Source organism: Hydra vulgaris, chromosome 09 (assembly GCF_038396675.1).
Source record: "Hydra vulgaris chromosome 09, alternate assembly HydraT2T_AEP".
NCBI classification, from domain to species: domain Eukaryota; kingdom Metazoa; phylum Cnidaria; class Hydrozoa; order Anthoathecata; family Hydridae; genus Hydra; species Hydra vulgaris.
The window spans coordinates 4,954,679-4,975,104 of record NC_088928.1 but is presented as its reverse complement, the minus strand read 5'-3'; the positions used below and the strand labels follow the sequence as shown (position 1 = coordinate 4,975,104).

Genomic DNA, 20,426 nt, shown 5'->3' with positions numbered 1-20,426 from the left:
TTAACGTGCATAAAGTTAATGCATAGGTGTTAATTGTTTTACTGTATTATAGAATATGGATAAATTTAAATAAAAAGAAGAGCGAGAAAGTTGAATCCAGCTAGATATTCAAGCTATTACTGCAAAAACTGCTAAATGATATGTGGCAAAATCTACTCTTTTTGACAGAACGAACGGGTCATCTAATGACCGAAAAGCATCAAGAAAGATGAGCAGCATCACTGAAACAACTTTTGTTGATTTATTAAAAGTTATGAGTGATATAAGCTTTTAGGAAAATCGTACTCCTGTTTCATGAATAAATATCGTAAAGAAATTTGCCAAAGAAAAGTAATCAGCATCCAAACTATTAGGGCCACACAGCTAGCTATAATTGACAATTGGTTTGAGCAATTAGCAGCATATAATGAACATAACTTAAGCAATAAATCTTTTCAAATATTCAACTATGATGAGTCTAGTTTGCAACTTGATCAAGGTAAAGCCGAAATTATTTGTAGAAAAGGAACAAAAAATCCTAAAAAGCTAGTACTATCGAATGAAAAGCAAATGACAATAATCTTGACTTGTTGTGACACTTTCAGAGTTGAAAAAAAAGCTTTAGCAAACTATATTTTACTTTGACGTTTGCTGGCTCATATTAGCCATTTTTTACAGCCATTAATTATTGGCGTTTTTAAAACAGTAAAAGGCAAATGGTAGCAAATACTCAAAAATTCTTTGACTAAAAACCACTTTCAAAGCCTGACAAATTGACATTTTACGGCCATTTTTAAGGATCTCATCCAAAATGGTGGGTTTAAAACTGAAAATGTACCATCAAGAATGTCAAATGAATTTTTGCTTAAAAGCTTCACTACTTTGAATAATGTCGTTCAACAAGTGGGAAAAGATATAAACAAATCAGTATTAAATATGCTTTGAGATCAATTGACACTAACTCTAAATAAAAGAGTTCCAAAAGGTGAGAGAATAAAGCAACCAGCTAATTATGATATGACTTTGGCAGATGCCATAGCTTACAATGAAGCTGAACAAGCATCAAAAAAAACAAAAATTAGATGAAAAAACTGCAAAGAAATTGACTAGAGAGCAAAAAAATATTACCACTGCTACTCAAAAAGCAGAAAATGCACAAAAAAGAGAAGAAAAAAAGTTGAAACAAAGTCAGTCAGCTAAAACACCAGGTAAAAAAAGTCAAAAGACAAAGAATCAATCAAAAGACCCACATTTACCTCAAGCTTCAAATAGTATTTTAGTATCTGATGATTTGTAATTGTTATTCTTGCAAAAGTCATTGAACGAATAGCTTAGATAACCAATGGCTTGCATGTGAGCAGTGTTTTATTGGTCATCCAACTATGAAACTTATTTGTAATGAATGTGAATAAAATAATATACTTTCTTTTTTAATTAAACAATTCCATTTTTTTAACGGATTAAATTAACTATTTTAACGTTAGTATTAATTGTGTGTGTTTTTTCTATATTTTATATGCATGCGGAATTAGGGACATAGACACAGATGAAAATAATGCTTTTTAAAAATAAAATAAAATAAAGATTTAAATTACTAAAATAAAAGTTTTTTTATATTGTTCGATTTATCTTGTTATGAAGTTTATTTATTTAAAGAAATTATTCCGAAATCTTTTATAATGAGCGAGTTATGATGATTTAAGTTCTAAACCATCCAAAATAAGGGGGTTTTACAGTATATGGTTTTCAACCTACAACTTTCAATGTTAAAACTCTCTAACTATTATGCCCTCAGCTTTCTACTTCCTATTGTTAAGCACACCAACAACTGATACATAAAATTTAAACAGAGCTATCATTTATTTATTACTTTCTATTAAATTCTATCCAACGTGCTGGGTTAAGGACCGCATTGAAACAGGATGTTTACAACAACTAATGAATTGACAAAAAGTTGCAAACTAGTTCATTCCCAATATGTGCAATATTTAAATGAAAATAAAAGGGAAAATGTCATTACTAAGAAAGTAGAAAAAAAAAACTCATCATTAAAGAGATCCTAAACCTCCGAGACATGTGTGTTCATATTAAAGAAAATGATAGAAAAAAATGTTTGGGCTAAATTTTTTGATTAAAATAAAAGAATAAATACATACCAAGAAAAACTAACTTTTTTACTTTAGTTAAAGCTCACTTTCTTCATTTTGTTGTAAGCCAAAAAGTCAGCATATTATACACCACAATCTACAGACTTGATAATTTATTCAAGAGCGTTTTATTCCTTTTAGTACATGACAACATTGATTTTTTTGTTTGTTTACATAACAGATCTTTTACACAAACAAAAAAATCAATGGCGTCATGTACTAAAACTCTTAGGGTATGAAACTTTTATTTTTGACAAAATTTAATCTAATTAGTTACACCATTAATAAAAAAAATATCATTGCATTTAAATCTGCTTTAAAATGAATTGCTAGAGTTACAATCAAAACTGAGGGCTTTGTATATATATTTTATATATATACAAAGCCCTTATAATATATTTTAAATTAAATTAATTAATATTTACATTTTAGTAGTTTCAATTAAATACTTTTATCTTAAAATTACTTCAACTTTCATGGTATCAATAAAAAGAAAGAAAGGATTTCAAAACACTGGTGTTTAAAAAAATTTAAATTTTTGTTCATAGGACTGTCTGAAGTCATAATGAACAGAAAAAGAAGTACTTGGATGACTAGAGTATATACTTTTGTAAAAACATTTTCTTGTAACACAGTATATGCTTTCTTAAAGGCATTGATATAATCCTTGTAAGATATGTCCTAACTAAGACCAAATCAATTTTTGAACTTATGTGATGTCATTGCACACATAAGTTTTCTCAATTTATTAGATACAACAGAAAACTTGGATTTGAGATTTTTTTCCAATTTTTAAATGATACCTAACAGCTTTAAATGCTGTCTTTTCATTGAGCTTGAAACTGTGCAACTTTGATTTATTAAATTCAATTGCTTTTAAATGAAAAAATTTTCTGCTTCCCCTTAAGTTTTTGCTTGGAGACCTTTCTAGTTAATTCTACATACCTTAAGCTTCTTCTATTTGTGCAGCAGTAAAGTCTATTATTTTATCAAGTCTGGTGTGTCACATAGGATGAAGAAAAACTATTTATAACGTTAGTATTTTTATTTTGTTTGCTTTTGAAATTTAAAAAGATTTTTTTCTTTTTCCTGTTAAACTATTTTCTTTGAAGCATACATTTGAGAACAATTTATGTTCTAGATTATATATTTTATATAATATAGATTATAGACATAAATTTAGAACTAAAATATAGTATAAAGGAGAAATAAAATGGATGGTTAAGCGCAAAACCAGCCTATACAACAAAGTTGAAAAAAATTAGTTTATATTAAAAAATGATTTATGTAGTGTTTCTTTGCAAACACGAAAATACTATATTTAAAACTTTTAAGTGCACTGAACTGCAATTACTTTTAATTTTTTCGGTTTAGTGGCTTTTGTTAAAGACTTTTAAACTTTGTGTCAAACTATCTCATTTCAACATATTCGTTGTATAGGCTGGTTTGGCGCTAAGTCATCCAAATATAGTAATATATACATATATAATTATTTTTTTGCGTGTATGTCTCTTATATAGTTTGATGTGCCTTAGTTACTGTTTTTTCTCACCTGTAATCTACTTTATATGTATGTTTGTGTTCTGTTTAAACCTCTGTGCAATGTTAATTCACCCTTAAGTTGCTATCTGTATGTTTGTGTTCTGTCTGTTTATGTTTACATCTATGTTTGTGTTCTGTCTGAACCTCTGGCAAGGTGTTTACTCACTCGTAAGTTACTTTATGCATGTGTGTTCTGTTTAAATGTTCTGTTTATATGTTTAATCTGTTTTGCAGTGAGCTCATTAACTAACTAGACACTCCAACTATTAAACCTACGCTCACCCTTATCTCTAGTATTTTGTTGGATGTAATATTTTTCCTAATGTATTTTTGAAATATCATGTTCGACGTTTTAAAGTGCTGTTTGCAGAAAGTAGCTCCTTTTAAATACTCCAGGTCAGTTCAGGTTTAGGATCATCACGATCACCCTGCTACTGGTATTATATAACCCAGTACTACCTGCCCCATGCCCAGCTGCCTTGTAGAGAGTGCTTTTTTAGGCAAAGTCTGGGAGAAACAAACTCTGACTTAAAAATCCCCTGCCTTGGGGCTCTTGGTTGAGAAAAGGCTAGAGATAATGTCTCAATAAAAATACTCAAGGGGGCAGATGCTAACTGCATCCAGCTTCTGTCTTGTAGGAGGCATCCTAGGTAAATACTTTAGAGGTAAGCAGTATAACTCTATTAACCAGCCTCGAACCCCTTCTTAATCTATTAGGCTGGTGTAGATGTAAACCAGTGCTACAATGTTTCCAGCCAGGGATGATGAATGCTGGATCTTTTTGACTTTTCTCAGGCTTTTGTGCCTCCTAGATAATGGCTATGCAACTCTTCCTGTTATCTCCTAATGAGAGTACAGCTCTAAAATTTAGTTTAACGGTTCTGAGGCCAGCTGGTAGTAAGGTTTCCCGAACTCTATCCTAGTTCTTAGAGAGGCTAATTCCATCAACAGCTGCAAAATATTAGAGTATTAACAGTGCCATGTTGCCCATGAAGGGTGTCCCTGTTAATGCTTTAGGTACCATTGTCAAGACACATAAGGAGCCCTATGTTATGACCTAGGGTTAGTTAACAGGACTGAGACAACTGCATAGCTCATTGCTTAGGAGGCCATGCTCAATTTATGAATGAGTTAAGTTCTCTTTTAAATCATCTTTTAAATCAAAAGTAACCCAAAATATTTAACATAAAAAACCATCTTCACTACCTAAGTACTTTAATATATCTTTTAATATATTTGTGGTTTGCAAAGCAACCTTCCATCTGTTGAAACTTAACTCTCGCAAAATTCACCAAACTTGTTTTCTCTTAGTGAGACTAATTTAAATTTTACTATTCCTTCTTCTGATCTCAGTGTAGATGGGTACTATCCTTTGATTTGCAAAGACTCCAATAGTCGCATGCTTTGCTTAGGGGTTTACATACTAAGCTTTGGCGTCCCGGTTCAAAAAAATAACGTTACGTGACAGCAACTTTTGTCCTGATAGAACCAAGACGTTACCGCACTTTAAAAAAAATTATCCCAATTGAAAAGTTACGTTCCGGGAATAACGTGACGTTCCAATTGAATAACTGCACTCAAAAATTTGGTGCGGTTATAAACCAAGACGAACCAAGAATAACGTGACAAACAAATGACGTTCCCGGACAAACTGTTACTTCTTGGTTTTTTACATTTTTAAGCACCTTTTATGACTTAAAATGATATGAACCAAAGTTAGATAAAGCGCTATGTAAAGGGGTGCGATATCTACATTCGTTTTAAAGCATAATTTGTTAAATAACAATTGCCTTCAACACGCATTTTGTGTTAAAAATTTTATATTTTAAAAATTTATAAAATAACATTTTTTGAAAAGTGCGGTAACGGAACGTTACGTTATGTCACAGTATTAAACAAAAAAAACAGGTGCAGTTTAATCTTGGTTGGTGCAGTGTCCCAATCAGGAAATGAACCAGGACGTGCAGTTTTAACCACTACTGCACCAACCTCATCCCGATTGAACCAAGACATTACCGCACTTTAAAATTTTTGTCCAGATTCATTTTTACCATTACATTCCTACCGGGATAACGTGATTCCCAGTTTATTTCGGGAATAATGTTCCGGGACGACGAAGCCTAATATATACGCATCAATTCTACTATTTTTCGTCAAATCAGGTTCGAATCTTTTGACCATGCTTTTATGTGCTTCCGCTTAGCACCTCTTCACCTTTTTATTTGCTCTTTACCGCTCTCCTTCTTCCCAAGACTGCACTCTTTTATAATTTCTGATCAAATTGACCATGTCCACTCTCTTTACCCCTCTGCCAATATTGTTGTTATTGGTGACTTTAATTGTCATCACACTGAATGGTCCTTGGACTGATATCTTTTCCCTCTTTTTCCCTCTCAGCTGATAAATGCACCTCCTACATAACCTCCTGGATTTAGGCAGGAATGGATGCTTTTATTCCTTCTCATAGGTTCCAAGTCAAGCCTCATTCTACTTCATGGTTTTCACCCTTCATGCAGCTGCTATATCTAATTTTAATCATTTTTTTTTCATCTTTTTCAAAAGAACAACTCCCTTGAGAACAAACAGCTATTTATTATTGCAAGAAAGCGATGTAAAAAGGTGCTGTCAGATGCTAAGCTCCATTATTCTCAGCTCACTAAATCTTGTATCTTATCTCAGAAGTTAGGCTCTAGAGACTTTTGGAAAATCTTCAACAGCGTTGTTAACAAAGGAAGGTATATCATTCCATCTCTCATTCATGGGACTGATCTTATTACCTCTCCCAAAGATAAGGCAGAACTATTTGCAAAGAACTTCTCTTCTAATTCGACTCAAATCTTATGGCCATTCTTTTCCTTCCATTCCAACTAAACAGGTTAACTCATTGTTAGACATTCAAATCACTCCAGCTTCCGTTGCTAAAGTCGTATCTTAATTTAACTCTTCTACGGCTTGTGGTCCAGACAACATTCCTATCACAGTCTTACAAAATTGTCTTTTGTAAGACTGTGATAGGAGTGCCAGAACTCTCTTCAATTTTCTCTAAATTATTTAATAAGTGATTGACTGAGTCTCGTTTTCCTGCCTGTTGGAAAATAGCATCTATTGTTCCAATTTTCAAAAACTCCGGTGAAAATTCTGACCCCTCCAATTATTCTCCATTCAGTCTTCTTTCTGTTATTAGCAAGGTTTTTGAGTCTTTGATAAACAAATTTCTCATATCCCATTTTGAGTCAAATAACTTGCTGTCAGACAATCAATACGGTTTTCAATTCTCTAGCTCTACGGCTGACTTGCTAACTTGCTGTGACTGAAAGAGTTTATCATGCATTAGATAAAAGTGGAAAAGCTAGGGCTATTGCTCTTGACATATCTAAAGCTTTCGACAAAGTTTGGCATGTTGTTCTTCTCTATAAGCTTGTTTCATATGGCATATTTGGGAAAGTTTTTGAGATTATCAAACCATTTCTTTCCAAACAATTTATTAAAGTTATCCTTGAAAGCCAACACTCTTTTTTATTTTCAGTAACTTATGGGGTTCCTCAAGATTCTATCCTTGGTCCTGTTTTGTTTCTTATCTACATTAATGATCTTCCCTACAACCTTACATCTAAGGTTGCTCTTTTTACTGATGACTTAACTTTATACTTCTGTCTTGACAAAAAGACTTTTTTTTTTGATCGCTTAGAACAGGCAGCCAACCCTGAATCTGATCTCATTTCTGTAACAGATTGGCTTGTCACAGTGGCTTGTAAATTTTAGCTCCAACTAAAATCAGTTATTACTGCAAACAACTATCACAATACTGTCGACATTCTTATATTAATGAATGGCAGCCCTCTCACTGAGTCCTCTTCTTTACGTTTTCTTGGATTATGGTTTACTACTGACCTTTCATGGTAACCATATACAGGGTTTGTAGCCAAATATTTATATAAAATTGCCTGACTTTCTCCTGACTTTTTTGAAAATTTCCCTGACCATTTTCAACAATGGTTTTTATAAAATGTAACTGTAATAAAAATGCTAAAATTGTACATGCTTTGAGAATGACAAAACTTAGCTATTAGTTAAGTTGGATATTAATATGGATCTTATTATACATGTTAGTATGGATCTCATTATTAAGGATGACTAAGAATAAACACTAAGAAAAACAAAAGTTTCAGAAAAAATAAATGGGTAGGATCAACAAAAATATAGTAGCTTAATTGTAAAACAAGTAATTTTTCAATCAGAATTCCCTGACTTTTCCATGATTAAGAGAAAAAAATTCCTTAACTTTTCCGGGTTTTCCATGACTTTAGCCAAAATTAATTAATTTTCCAGGTTTTCCAGGTACAGTACGAACCCTGCATATATACAATTGATTGCAAAATTAGCATATGTTAAGGTTGCTTCTCTTTATTGTGCTCCCCATATTCTCTCTCCAGATTACATTCTCTACCTCTACAAATCTCTTATTCGTCCATGTATGGAATACTGTTGTCATATTTGGGTTGGTTCTTCTAATGATGCTCTTTCTATTCCAGACAAGGTCCAAAAAGGTATTGTAAACATAGTTGGACCCAGTCTATCTGCTAAGTTTGAGCCTCTTTCCTATTATTGTAAAGTTGCATCTCTTTCTCTTTTCTACAAATCCTTTTATGTTCACTGCTTAAAGGAGCTATCATCTCTAGTTCCATCAATTAAAACTCATTCTTGCTTTACTCGTCATTCAGAAAAGTTTCATTCTTTTACTGTATCTGTCTCTGCATGCTCTAAAAACTTTTATTTGTCTAGTTTTTTTCCCTGCACTTCAATCACTCTGGAACTCTCTCCCATCCTAATGCTTTCCTGACTCATACAACCTTCAATTTTTTAAGTCAAAACCATTCTATAAATTTTGCAATTAAAGAGGACATTCTGATAGATATTGTCATAAACAAAATGTCTATAATAAAAATTTATATGAAGACGACATATTTAAAAAAGTTTACATATGAATAAATTACGTATTTTAGTACTTCTTTTGATAATTTTTATTGTTTTGCTATTGATGTACCTATATTTGTATTACAAATTATACATAAATATTTATATACATTTATACATATATTTATTATAACCATTAAAAAGCAAAGTTCAAAAAATTTTAAATACTTGGTTCTTACAAATTATGAATTAAATTCCTGCAACAAAATTATTTTTTCCCCAAAATTTACACATGAAAACCTTCCCAAAAAGTCTTTAATCAACCCCATAGCACTTTTCGTTCAAAAGTTATGAATCAATGTCCATAAAACCGGCTGTTTGGCCCACTGTGCATTATGATATAATAATTTTTACATTTTTAAGCCATGTTTATTCAAAAATTAAGATTGAAAATATAACTATTAACTATAATAAAATATCAACCTAATAAAATGTGTTATAAGTAAATATTTTCATATTAACAAAATAACAAAAGCAAAAAAAGCTTTATAAACATGAATAATTATTGACAAATATTTTCTTGATATTAAAACTCTAATATACTTAAAAATTAAAAAACAATAAAAAGTAAACAAAAAATGAATTATTTATTACAGTCAATATTTTCTAAAAATTTTTAGTTAATGTTATTCTTTTTTAAACTTACCTAATTTAACAACAATTAAAACTTATTTATATAACAAATATGTCCGTTAAATATTTAACTCTACCAAATGTCTTTTGTGCATAAAAGTATTTTATTAGTGAGTGTGGATGACCTTATAAGTCATCCACACATACAAAAAAAAAATTAAAAATTATTTAGAAAACATTATTTCAGGGGGAGTAACCATGCATTATAGAAAAAGTAAAAATATATTATAAATTTAAGAGAAAATAACAAAAATAAATCAAATTAAAGCATGATGTAAAAAATTACTAAAATAAAGTAAAAATAATTTAAGTATTTATATAATTATATTAAAAATAAAACAGACACTGAAAAGAACGTGCAAATGAGGATCAGGCATAAATGAAAGATATGGTAATCAGGTAAGTGTTCTTTTAAAGTCGTAGATTATAAAATACTTATGTGTAAAAGTAAAAACTTACAAATGAGACGTTGTCATAGTTTTAGCTTTTCTATCATTTGTATATTTGGCTGTAGTTTCCACTAAAGACTGTAGAAATATTTCCAGAGATCGCGCTTTGAAACCAGGTTAAAGAAACATTTAGAAATATTAAAATCATTTGATCAATATTTTTTTAAATTAAAAATATTTCAAAATATAAAATGATCAAATTACAAATATCCCATTTTAATTTAATTTAATACTAAACTATTATATAAATGAGAACCATTGAAATAAAACAAAAAAGATACAAATAATAACTGAAAAAAAAAGATACAAATAATAACTGAAAAAAAAAATACAAATAATAACTGAAAAAAAAAGATACAAATAATAACTGGAAAAAAAGATACAAATAATAACTGAAAAAAAAAGATACAAATAATAACTGAAAAAAAAGATACAAATAATAACTGAAAAAAAAAGATACAAATAATAACTGGAACAGCAGCTGCAACTTTTCCTATTTCTTCATCTGTTTGCATAATCTTCTTGATTCGTGCCTAAAATCAGTTCATTTTACCTAATTTTTTTTACGGTACACAAACATACATACCAATTTGCTTAACTTATTTTTCTGTGCTATAGCCTTGTTAATCAAAGTTCATTATTACATGGTTGTACTGTCATTTTAACATATAAAAAAAAGGCAAACCTTTGGGAGATGAAGAAAAACTAAAATATTAGGAAAAAAAAAAGAATTAAAGTAGATAAATTTTTTTTTGGTAATGTAAAACTAAATAAACGAAATATGCTATTCTTTCTATATATTTATGCAACTATGAAAACACACAAATGTACAGTAATACACTAGATATTTATGTAATTATAAAGGGTCACAATGTACAATAATACATTATGACTATAATATTTTCAACAACATACAACTACTCAAACAATACACAGCAAGTGTTAAAAGCCTACAAATCATGTATAAATTTCCCATCAGAATTTTCAGAGATCCCAGCTCTGAAGATCTTCTAATAAAGTGCTTACATCGATTTATCCAAAATCTAAATAAAGCTTTTAACCAATTAATTTAGAATAAGTGCAAGAATTCTCTTTTTGTGTCATACTATTTTAGAGATTGGTGAGTTTTCTGCTACCATTAACTACAATGATGGGGTTATTGAACTTAATAATTTATTTTAACTGTTAAATGGATCTCCATTTGCCAAGACAAGTTGTGTTTATATTAAAGAAAATGTTTAAAAAAAATGTTTTGGCAAAATTTTTTTAATTAAAGCTAAATAATAAATACATATCAATAAAACTAAAACTATTGTTTTAGTTGAAGCTTGCTTTTTTAATTTTTTCTTGGTTCTCGGAATTTTTATAATATACACCGCAATCTGGAGAATGCATAATTTATTTCATGCGTGTTTAATTCATAACAGTATGTGACGCCATAGTGAATTTTTTTCAAGATGACAAAGTATTTCCGACAATTAAAAAATCATTAGCATAGTTTTTCACTACATTTAAAAAAAATATTCATATTACAATTGTCAGGACTATTTTTAAATTAATATATCTTTTATAAAAGATGTTCTTTTGGTCTATTTTTAAGGAGTGGCTGTCTAAGTAGCAGGTTCCTCCATTGGATACTATTTTATTTAATTTTAAATGTTTTATTTAAAACAGTTGTATGTTTTTAAACTAATACTTTTGTTTATTTATAGTTACATTACATTAAATTGTTGTTAATTATAGTTTATTTAGGTAGTCAGTTGTTAATTATAGTTTATTTAGGTAGTCACAATTGTACATATACAGACTGACTTAAATAGGGATAGGCGAGATAATAATTATAGAAAAACAAAATTTTGTCACTTTGAAAACTACAAGTAGATAAAATAAGTAATACAAATTTTACAAAATAAATTTGATATAATATATTCTTACATGGACAAATAAAATTTAATATAAAAATCTAAATAAAGATTTATACTTACAATTGTTAAAAACAAGTTGCGCTACTCAAATTGCAAAACCAAATATATTATTTTATTCTTATTTATTTCACAAAATGTTTTTGGGATTTAATAAAAAATTATACAAATAAATATGATTTGCTTATTGTGGAAAAAAATAAATTAAAATACTTCGATATCTTAAAAACAAAAAATCTACAATGAGGTCATATACTGAAACTGCTATGAATTAAACATGCATGAAATAAATTATGTAGTCTGCAGATTGCCACATATATTATAATGACTTAGACAGCCAAGAACATATGTAGAAGGCGAGCTTTGACCTAAACCACAATTTTTGTTTGATTGATATCCATTTATTATTTAGTTTTAATCAAAAAAATTTTCTTCAATATAAACACAACTTATTTAGAGACTTGACACTTTGAGATCCCTTTAAATTTGACTTCTGGGAAATATTTCAACTGATATGCAACAAAAAAGGATAATACACGGGTCAAACAAATCAATAGTTAAATGATATAATAATAAAAAATAAAAATAAAAATTCAGCTACTATTAGGAATGATATTTCTAAAAATTTTTATTAAATCAATTAAATTTTTTTAAAATTATATTATATTGAAATTAGATTTTAAGTTAAAACCTTTTATATTTTGCCTACATTAAATTTAGTTTAAATATTAAGTTTAAATATGTTAATTCACCTCTCCAAGGCCGAGAACTACAGCATTACAGACAAGGAGGCTAATTAATTGTGGTTACAACCCTCTCTCAACTCTATAACTCTGAAACACAAACCTTGACGAACAAGGCTGCTGCACAGAAAAACAAGTTAAGCGCGGTATTACCAAGAATATGGGACTACTTATAAATACAAAAAAATGCTCTATTTTTTTGTGGGAGAGTGAAATAAAAGTCTAAATTATAATTAGGCTTGGCATTTGGCTTTCTTACACAAAAAGGAGGACTTTGGTCAGCTTAAGATACATAGAATCCAATGTTAAAATATTTTAATTTATTTTGGAACTTGCTGACACAATATTTTTTTAGGTGCAATTTTTAAAATTTTTTTATCCAACACTAAACTTAGTTCAGAGAAACTTTTTCAATTATTGAAGTTATGGTGGTGATGGAAATTAGCTACCTTAAAAACAAAGTGACTAATTTAAAATTTTCTTTATATTTTAGAAATTGAATAAAATTTAAATTTAAAAAGTCACATTCATAATATAGGATTTAAAAATGCAGTATATAGTTAATGTATTGCAGATACCATAATTATAAAAATAATCAATATAATTCTTATGAAGCAAAATAATAGCTTGCTGGTTGTTACTTTGATATTCAGTTTACAGTGCTGGTATTTTTGCTTAAAAATAACATTATTTAATAAGCAGATACTTTCTGCATCAGTTATTACTATTTTTTTAAATATTTTTTTTATAAAAAGGCTGCTAACTTATAACCGATTCTCAATCTCAAATTATAAAACTTATGTCAACATAACATTTTATGATTGAGTTGACATTTTGTATAACATTTGCATAATATTATAAAATTGTATAAAGCTGTAAATTATTTTCTTGCTTTTTAACTTCTTTATTTTCTAGTAACAAATTAATTAGTATTTGTCTGCAGCCTTGTTGAAAATAAACTTGGAAAAAATGTCGTAAAAAAAATCAGCATAAACTACTTATTTATTTTGTTAACAGCAATCTCATTTAAGAGCCTTATTTGAGATAAATTTGAAATATAAAACTATATAAATATGAGCAAATATTTTGAATTTTTTATTAGTTTTTCTTTATCAAATTTTTATATATATATATATATATATATATATATATATATATATATATATATATATATATATATATATATATAAATTTATATATATATATATATATATATATATATATATATATATATATATATATATATATATATATATATATATATATATATATATATATATATATATATATATATATATATATATATATATATATGAAATTAAATACAGTAAAAAACAACTTGACAATTTAATTAGTTAACTGCGAGTTTCAAGTGGAATAAAAAATTTATATAACTACATTTAAGCGTAGAAGTTTTCAAATGTTAATTCTTATAGTTTATATAATTACATTTAAGAATAGGGGCTTTCAAATGTTATTATTTTAAAAAGAGTTATGTGTGAAAAATTATCTTTATAAAAAGATTTTGGACAATTTATCTAGATGATAACCTTCTTAGTCAATGTTTTGGTAAAAGTGGGGAAAAAAGACAACACTTTGAGGTGATTACCAAACTTTACAAATTGTATTTCAAAAAAAGATTTTGAAAAAAATGTTTCTGATCCAGCATTTACATCTCATTAGAAGATGGAAAGTAAACTATTGTCTCAAAAAGAATAAAAGTAGTAATTGGTGCAAGTGAGATTTAAAATAATTAATATATATTACTATGAAGAAATTTTTTTGAGTAACACGAGCACATCAATAAAATTAATTAATATATATACTTTTTAAATTTGAGTTTATTAGTGTATAGATGATAGGTAGATGGACCTTTGCAGTTTGTTTTATTCCTGAGTTCACTTGTCAAAGGTTTCTTACTTGTTATAAACCTTATCATATAAATGTATCCTTAAAAATTATAACAAGTAATTATTTATTTGTAAACAGATGATAGACAGATAGATCTTGGCAATTTGTTTAGACTAGCCAAAAATTTTTATACTTAATTTAAACTTTTTATTAAAAATTTTATACAAATCATTCTGAGAAATTATAATTAGTAATCATTTATTTAATTATTAATATTTAAGCTTTACGAAGTCTATGAAGAAAATTATTTATAAATCTAAATTTCAAAAATTTTTTATCGAACCTAATAAAACTTTTATATTTTTAAAAACATTCAAACAAGTCAACCACTAAAAATTTTATAGGAATTGAGGAATTTTTTAAACAAGAATTACATTCATATAGCAACTATTGATTTTTTAGTCGAAAAATTTGCTGATCATAGTCTATTTTAATTTTTAAAATAACAAAATTTGTTCCAATTCTATAGCAGCACTATATAAAAAAATTAAAATTTTTGAACATGTATAACTTTAAAAATATTTATCTAACAGAGAAAGTTTTTATTTTTTTAGGAACATTTAAGATTTAGAGAATAAAATAAAAAAGAATAAAATTGTTGTTAGTATAACACTAACAACAATTTTATTCAAAATTTTTTAGAATTTTCTTGCACATCTAATATAGAATCAAATTTGAGAAAATTTTATGAAATTTTAAAAACCTTAATTATTTGTTCATAATAATTGTTAAAATAATGATATATTTTTAATCTACTGATTGACAGTTTTCTAAAGATTTAAACTTTATACATTAATTTACTTTTATATGGTCTTTAATATTTTATTAAGAACAAGCTTTAATTATACAATCAATACATATTCTTTTTATTTAAGTTATTCAAAACAACTAAATTAACTTCGTATTTTTTTATTGACATAAGTAAATAAATGAAATAAATAAAAAAATGGTTCTAGACTTATGTATTTTTTAGCAAGGTTTTATTCAAATGATTGTTCTTTATATCTAAAATATTATATCAAAATCAACTACTTTTCAAAACTTTTAGAAGTACTAAGTTAAAAAATAATGAAGTTAATCATCATCGTAAACTGGGTAATCTAGATATCGTGTTAAATAAAATAATAACTTACTGGAGGAAAACGTGCTTCGTACTTCCTTTTCTTTGAAGGCATTTATAATAGAGGGAGCCTCAAAGACAGACAAAAAAAACATGAGAAATTCTAGAACAATGGGCTTTTTTACCCCGTCAAACCCGATTTTTATTTACTTGGACAAGTGCATTTTCTTGTCCAAGACAAATTTATAAATACAAGCAAAAAAATCTAATTTTGAGCGTTGCTGTTCCCGAGTTGGCGCAGTGTAAAAAAATAACCTCATAAGAGATTTTGGTTCAATCAATTCAATATCGATTTGCATTTAATTTTTGGAAGTTAATTAAGTCTATTTTTTGACGTTAACTGGGTAGAGCTTTGGGGTTTATAGACATAAAAATAAAACTATTGAACTTTTTTTATCTTTTCAAAATGTAGAAATAGTTTACGTTTTTTATTGTTAGACATTATGTCTGTTTTATTATATACTTGTACTCAGTGCCGTGACTATTAGGTCGGAGGCCTCACTCAAAACATGTCATTAGGGACCAAAAAAAAGGTCATCAAGTTTGAGAAAGAGCCCCTAATTTTGCAAATTAACCACCTAAATTTGCTTCCCTTCCCCCGATTGGGGGTGACGAGTAGACTAGCCACGGCTCTGTTTGTAGTTGTTCAACTTCACATTTAGTTTCTTCATATTCCTCCTCCTCCCAAAGTACCTTATTTTTTAGGGAAGGAAAAAGTGCTTTTGTTTTGAAAATAAATGCATTTTAGAATATCAAATAAATATATAGAGTAAAACCGTGTCAAACCGCACACCAAATCATTCCCCACACTGATCGAAGTTATCAAATAAAAACTTAAGGGAAATTGCTATGAAAAAATAAAAATAGATTCGAATTCAGAACTATTTCCGCTATTTGAATTAATAAAATTATATGCCGATTCAACTTCATTTTTTTCTTTTTTACAGCTTCATCAGGGAGTCAAAAAGTTTTTATATATTTCTTAGCGTTGCTAACAAAATAACTCTAGAACCGAAACTGATATAAAAATATTTTTTTTTTTTTTAATGTTCAGTTTACATTTGACGTAATATATATAAATTACATATTTTTCAAATACAAACAAGGCTTCTAAAAAAGATCACAATGATCTTATCGTCAGAAGTCTTTTTAAAGAGAGTACGTAAAATAATAAAAAATAGTGTTGTGACCAAAACTAAAAATTGTAACTAACTTAACTAAAAAAACCGTAACTAAAATTACCCAACTAACTTTTTAGTCTAACTAAAATTAGTCGACTAACTTTTTAGTCTCACTAAATTTAGTCGACTAACTTTTTAGTCTAACTAAAATTAGTCGACTAACTTTTTAGTCTAACTAAATTTAGTCGACTAACTTTTTAGCGTAACTAAAATTAGTCGATTAAAACAAGCTTTAGTACTAAAAACTGAATAACCTATGAAGCCATGAATATTTCACACACGATGGCACATTATTGTGGCGGTTGAATGTCCCAAATATGGTTCATAGGGGCACGTCAAATCAAATTCGTAACGTATTAAATCAACTTTGATTATTAGAACTTTGTCCCAGCTCTGAGACAACTACCAATGCGGTTGTTGCAACTGTCAAAGGCACCCTTTGAACGTTTAATTAACATTCTGCAGTTTAATTTAACGTCTAATTCGGGGTTGGGAAAGCCAACTTGTTGGGGGTATTTTTGTTCTCACGCTCCAATCGCCGCAATTTTTTTGAGAAACATTTTCATTTGACTTAACAACATTCTTGATTTTTTTTTGACTTAATTAATTATTTTTTTTGACTTAATTAATTAATTTTTTTGACTTAATTAATTAATTTGACTTAACAACATTCGCACGATGCCTAAAAGTGTCATATCTGAAACATCAAAAAAATCCTGCCCACGCCGCTGGTAAAGCAATATACGAAAAATATAATTTTCGCAAGAATCGCAAGCGAAAAGAAACTTGCTAATCGATTCATTTCGAAAGAAGATTTTTGAAACCTACCGAAAGGACTCAGTTAAAAAATAGTTTCAGTTTTTTACTTCATAAAAATTTGCATGCGCGATAATTGACACTTATGAGTAATGAGCTTTTAATTACTTAGTTCATTGAACGGATTTTTTTAAATGGAACATTTTAATCTTGTTTTTATGACGAATTTCAAGTTTTCTTCCGTAAGTGACCGTTCTTCAAGTGGATTTATCGAAAATTTTCCTTTCGAAATAAATTTTTTGATCATTATTTGAAAAAACAAACTAGTAAAAATTTAATATGTTGCTATACTGAAGATAAAGTTTCATTACAAACAGTTTGATATATACAGATATTTTATTTTCACATTTCTTGCAGTTAGGCGAATAAACTTCCTTTATAGATTTCGAAACGTTGTTATTAAAAGCGCTCATTTCTCAAGTGCTACTTCCAAAAGTGAAACTTTTGGAAGCTTTGGAAGAGCATTATTTGAAATAGCAACTTGCGAAAGTCTAATTTTCAGAAGTATTTGCGAAAGTTACTTTGACATATTTTAATGCTTCTATATACTCGTTACGAATAAAAATAAATACTAATTGACAATTAGTATTTATTTTTATTCGTAACGAATATATAGAAGCATTAAAATTTGTCAAAGTAACTTTCGCAAATAATATAGTATTACAATTAGTAATTGTATATACCCTTTTGAAAGATTTTTTTACAGAAATCTTTGAAACCTTTCGGTTAACAACCCTATTTCAAAGGCCTAATATAGCAACATAGGAAAAATTATCCCAGATAAGTAACATTCCTAAAATTGGATTTTATTATACATTGCCTATAAATTTTCATTTTCATATTAGTGATATATAGTATTGGAGCCAGCGAGAAGGGAAGGTGGTGTTGGGGGTATGACACTCACTATCTATTACCATGGAACTATAAGAGATGGACGTGCAACCTATTGTTTTACATCAAAGAGGCCGCAGAAATTAGCGAGCCATGCGAGTTTCCGACAAACTCTAAATTTTCACCCGTCAACAAAAAAATCTATTAAAATGGCTGCCCTTAGTTTTTAAACAGAAACTCTGATCACGTGGTATTAGTTTAAATTTTATAACATTTGTTTAATAAGACTGTTCAGGATAAGTAACTACTTCGCGTGTTGACAAATTACTAAACAAATTACACCAAGGAAAAGGAAATCAGTTGTCGGCACGAACAGATTTTCATCATTTTTCCAAGATAAACATTTGTAAATTTGGGAACTTTTTTCGTGTAAACAAAGTTCCATCAATAATAAAATAGATCTGTAAAGATAATTTTAAAATGACTAAAAAAAATGACTAAATAAAATTTTTAGTCAAGGTCTGGTTTCATGCAACTCCTTGGTCCTTCATTCACCAGCCTTAGTTTTGTGTATTTTTTGAGTATTATTTCCGATATGTCGCCATTTTTTGTCTCGACTACTCTATAAGCTCCATAATATATATTCCACTGAGTATTGTTTTTTAGTAGGTGTATTTTCTAATGAACTTTTTTGTAACTCGTTTGATAATGCAAAACCTTTTAAAAAATTATTCAAGTTAGTCAAGGCACATAATAACCCATTTGTTTTTGTCAAATAAAAATTAGTTTATATATATCAGGTAACCAAAAAAGTTCGTGCAGTTTTTCCGTATATAATAAAAACACACAAAACGACAAAAGTAAGTACATTTATTCATCAAAATAGTCACCATTAGCATCTAAAACCTTTTCCCAACGTAAAACAAGCTTATTTATTCCACTTCTAAAAAATTCTCGGTCCTTTGAGTCTATAAAAGCTTTCAACTCCATTTCAAACGCGTCCTGGTCTCGGAACTGCTGTCCTTTTAAATGATTTCCCAGGGAAAGGAAAATATAGAAATCAGTAGGGGAGAGGTCTGGCGAGTATGGTGGATCAAGCAAACTATCCCAACCAAGGCTTTGGAGCTTGTCCTGAGTCACGCGAGCGGTGTGCGGTCTCGCGTTGTCGTGGAGAAGCAGAACTCCTCTCCTGTGCACCAGTGCAGGCTGCTTTACAAGCAACAGGTCGTGAACTCGTTGCAGCTGTGCTGAGTAGACCAGTCCAGTAATGGTTTGGCCTGTTGGGAGCAGCTCGTAATGCACCACATCAGCTGTAGTCCACCAAATGCAGAGCAAAACCTTCCGCTCGTGGAGATTGGGCTTGGGTGTCTTTGGGATAAGGTCATCGGGGGACAACCAATGGTAGCAACGCTTGGTATTGTTGTACACAATCCATTTTTCGTCGCATGTCAATAAACGATCAAGAAAAGGCTCAACATTGTGGCGTGATAAGAGTGATGTGCAGATCGTAAGCCGTTGCTTCTTGTTGTCGATCGACAATTTGTGCGGAACCCACCGACTCAGCTTCCACGCTTTCCCAATCGCATGCAGATGCAGGTGGATGGTTTCAACACTCACAGCAAACCTCACTGCAAGTTCTTGGCAAGTTTGGCTGGAGTCAGACTCGACAGCGTCCTTCAGTTCATCCTCATCAACCAACAATGGGCGTCCAGAACGCGGCAGGTCTTCGATGGACTCATCTCCCGAAGAGAATCGCTGAAACCACTTCTGTGCTGGGCGTTCACTTACTGTACCTTCTCCAAATGCTGTGCAGATGTTTTTGGCCGCTTGTGTTGCATTCCTTCCAAGTTTGAACTCGTAAAGTAAGCAAGATCGAATAATCGTTGGTTGGGTTGCCATCCTTTCTTTACACAAAACCTTTCCTGTAAGCTCGTTACAAGCCTACACTATATATGCAGCAACTGCGCGTGACACACGCGTTCTATTACGCAACAAAGCTACTTGCCTTGTGCGATGTGGGTGTTGTAAAAAATGCTAAAAACAATTCAATTACCAAAAACCGCACGAACTTTTTTGGTTACCTAATAGCTGGTAAATCATGCTATGTTAATATTAAATACTTAGTTATTCTTGCGGTTTGCCATAAATTGGCTTTGCTAAATTCTTTAAAACTGTGAC

General features: G+C 29.3%; 2 protein-coding genes across 2 annotated transcripts in view; both read right to left on the bottom strand.

Annotated features, from left to right (window-relative positions):
* Positions 1-15,664, bottom strand: part of LOC100205337 (dr1-associated corepressor) — a 33,924-nt gene extending 18,260 nt beyond the window's left edge. Inside the window, exons 1-3 of the mRNA XM_065804571.1 lie at positions 15,434-15,664; positions 10,185-10,257; positions 9,735-9,828 (exon numbers count right to left, since the gene is read on the bottom strand). Coding sequence (XP_065660643.1) covers positions 9,735-9,828; positions 10,185-10,257; positions 15,434-15,475 — 209 coding nt within the window. The 5' untranslated portion in view covers positions 15,476-15,664. The remainder of the gene's footprint in view (positions 1-9,734; positions 9,829-10,184; positions 10,258-15,433) is intronic.
* A 3,454-nt stretch (positions 15,665-19,118) lies between these two features.
* On the bottom strand, positions 19,119-20,147 carry LOC136085201 (histone-lysine N-methyltransferase SETMAR-like). The gene has a single exon (XM_065806490.1). It carries the CDS (start codon positions 20,145-20,147, stop codon positions 19,119-19,121), a length of 1,029 nt encoding a protein of 342 aa, XP_065662562.1.
* Between the last annotated feature and the right edge of the window lie 279 nt (positions 20,148-20,426).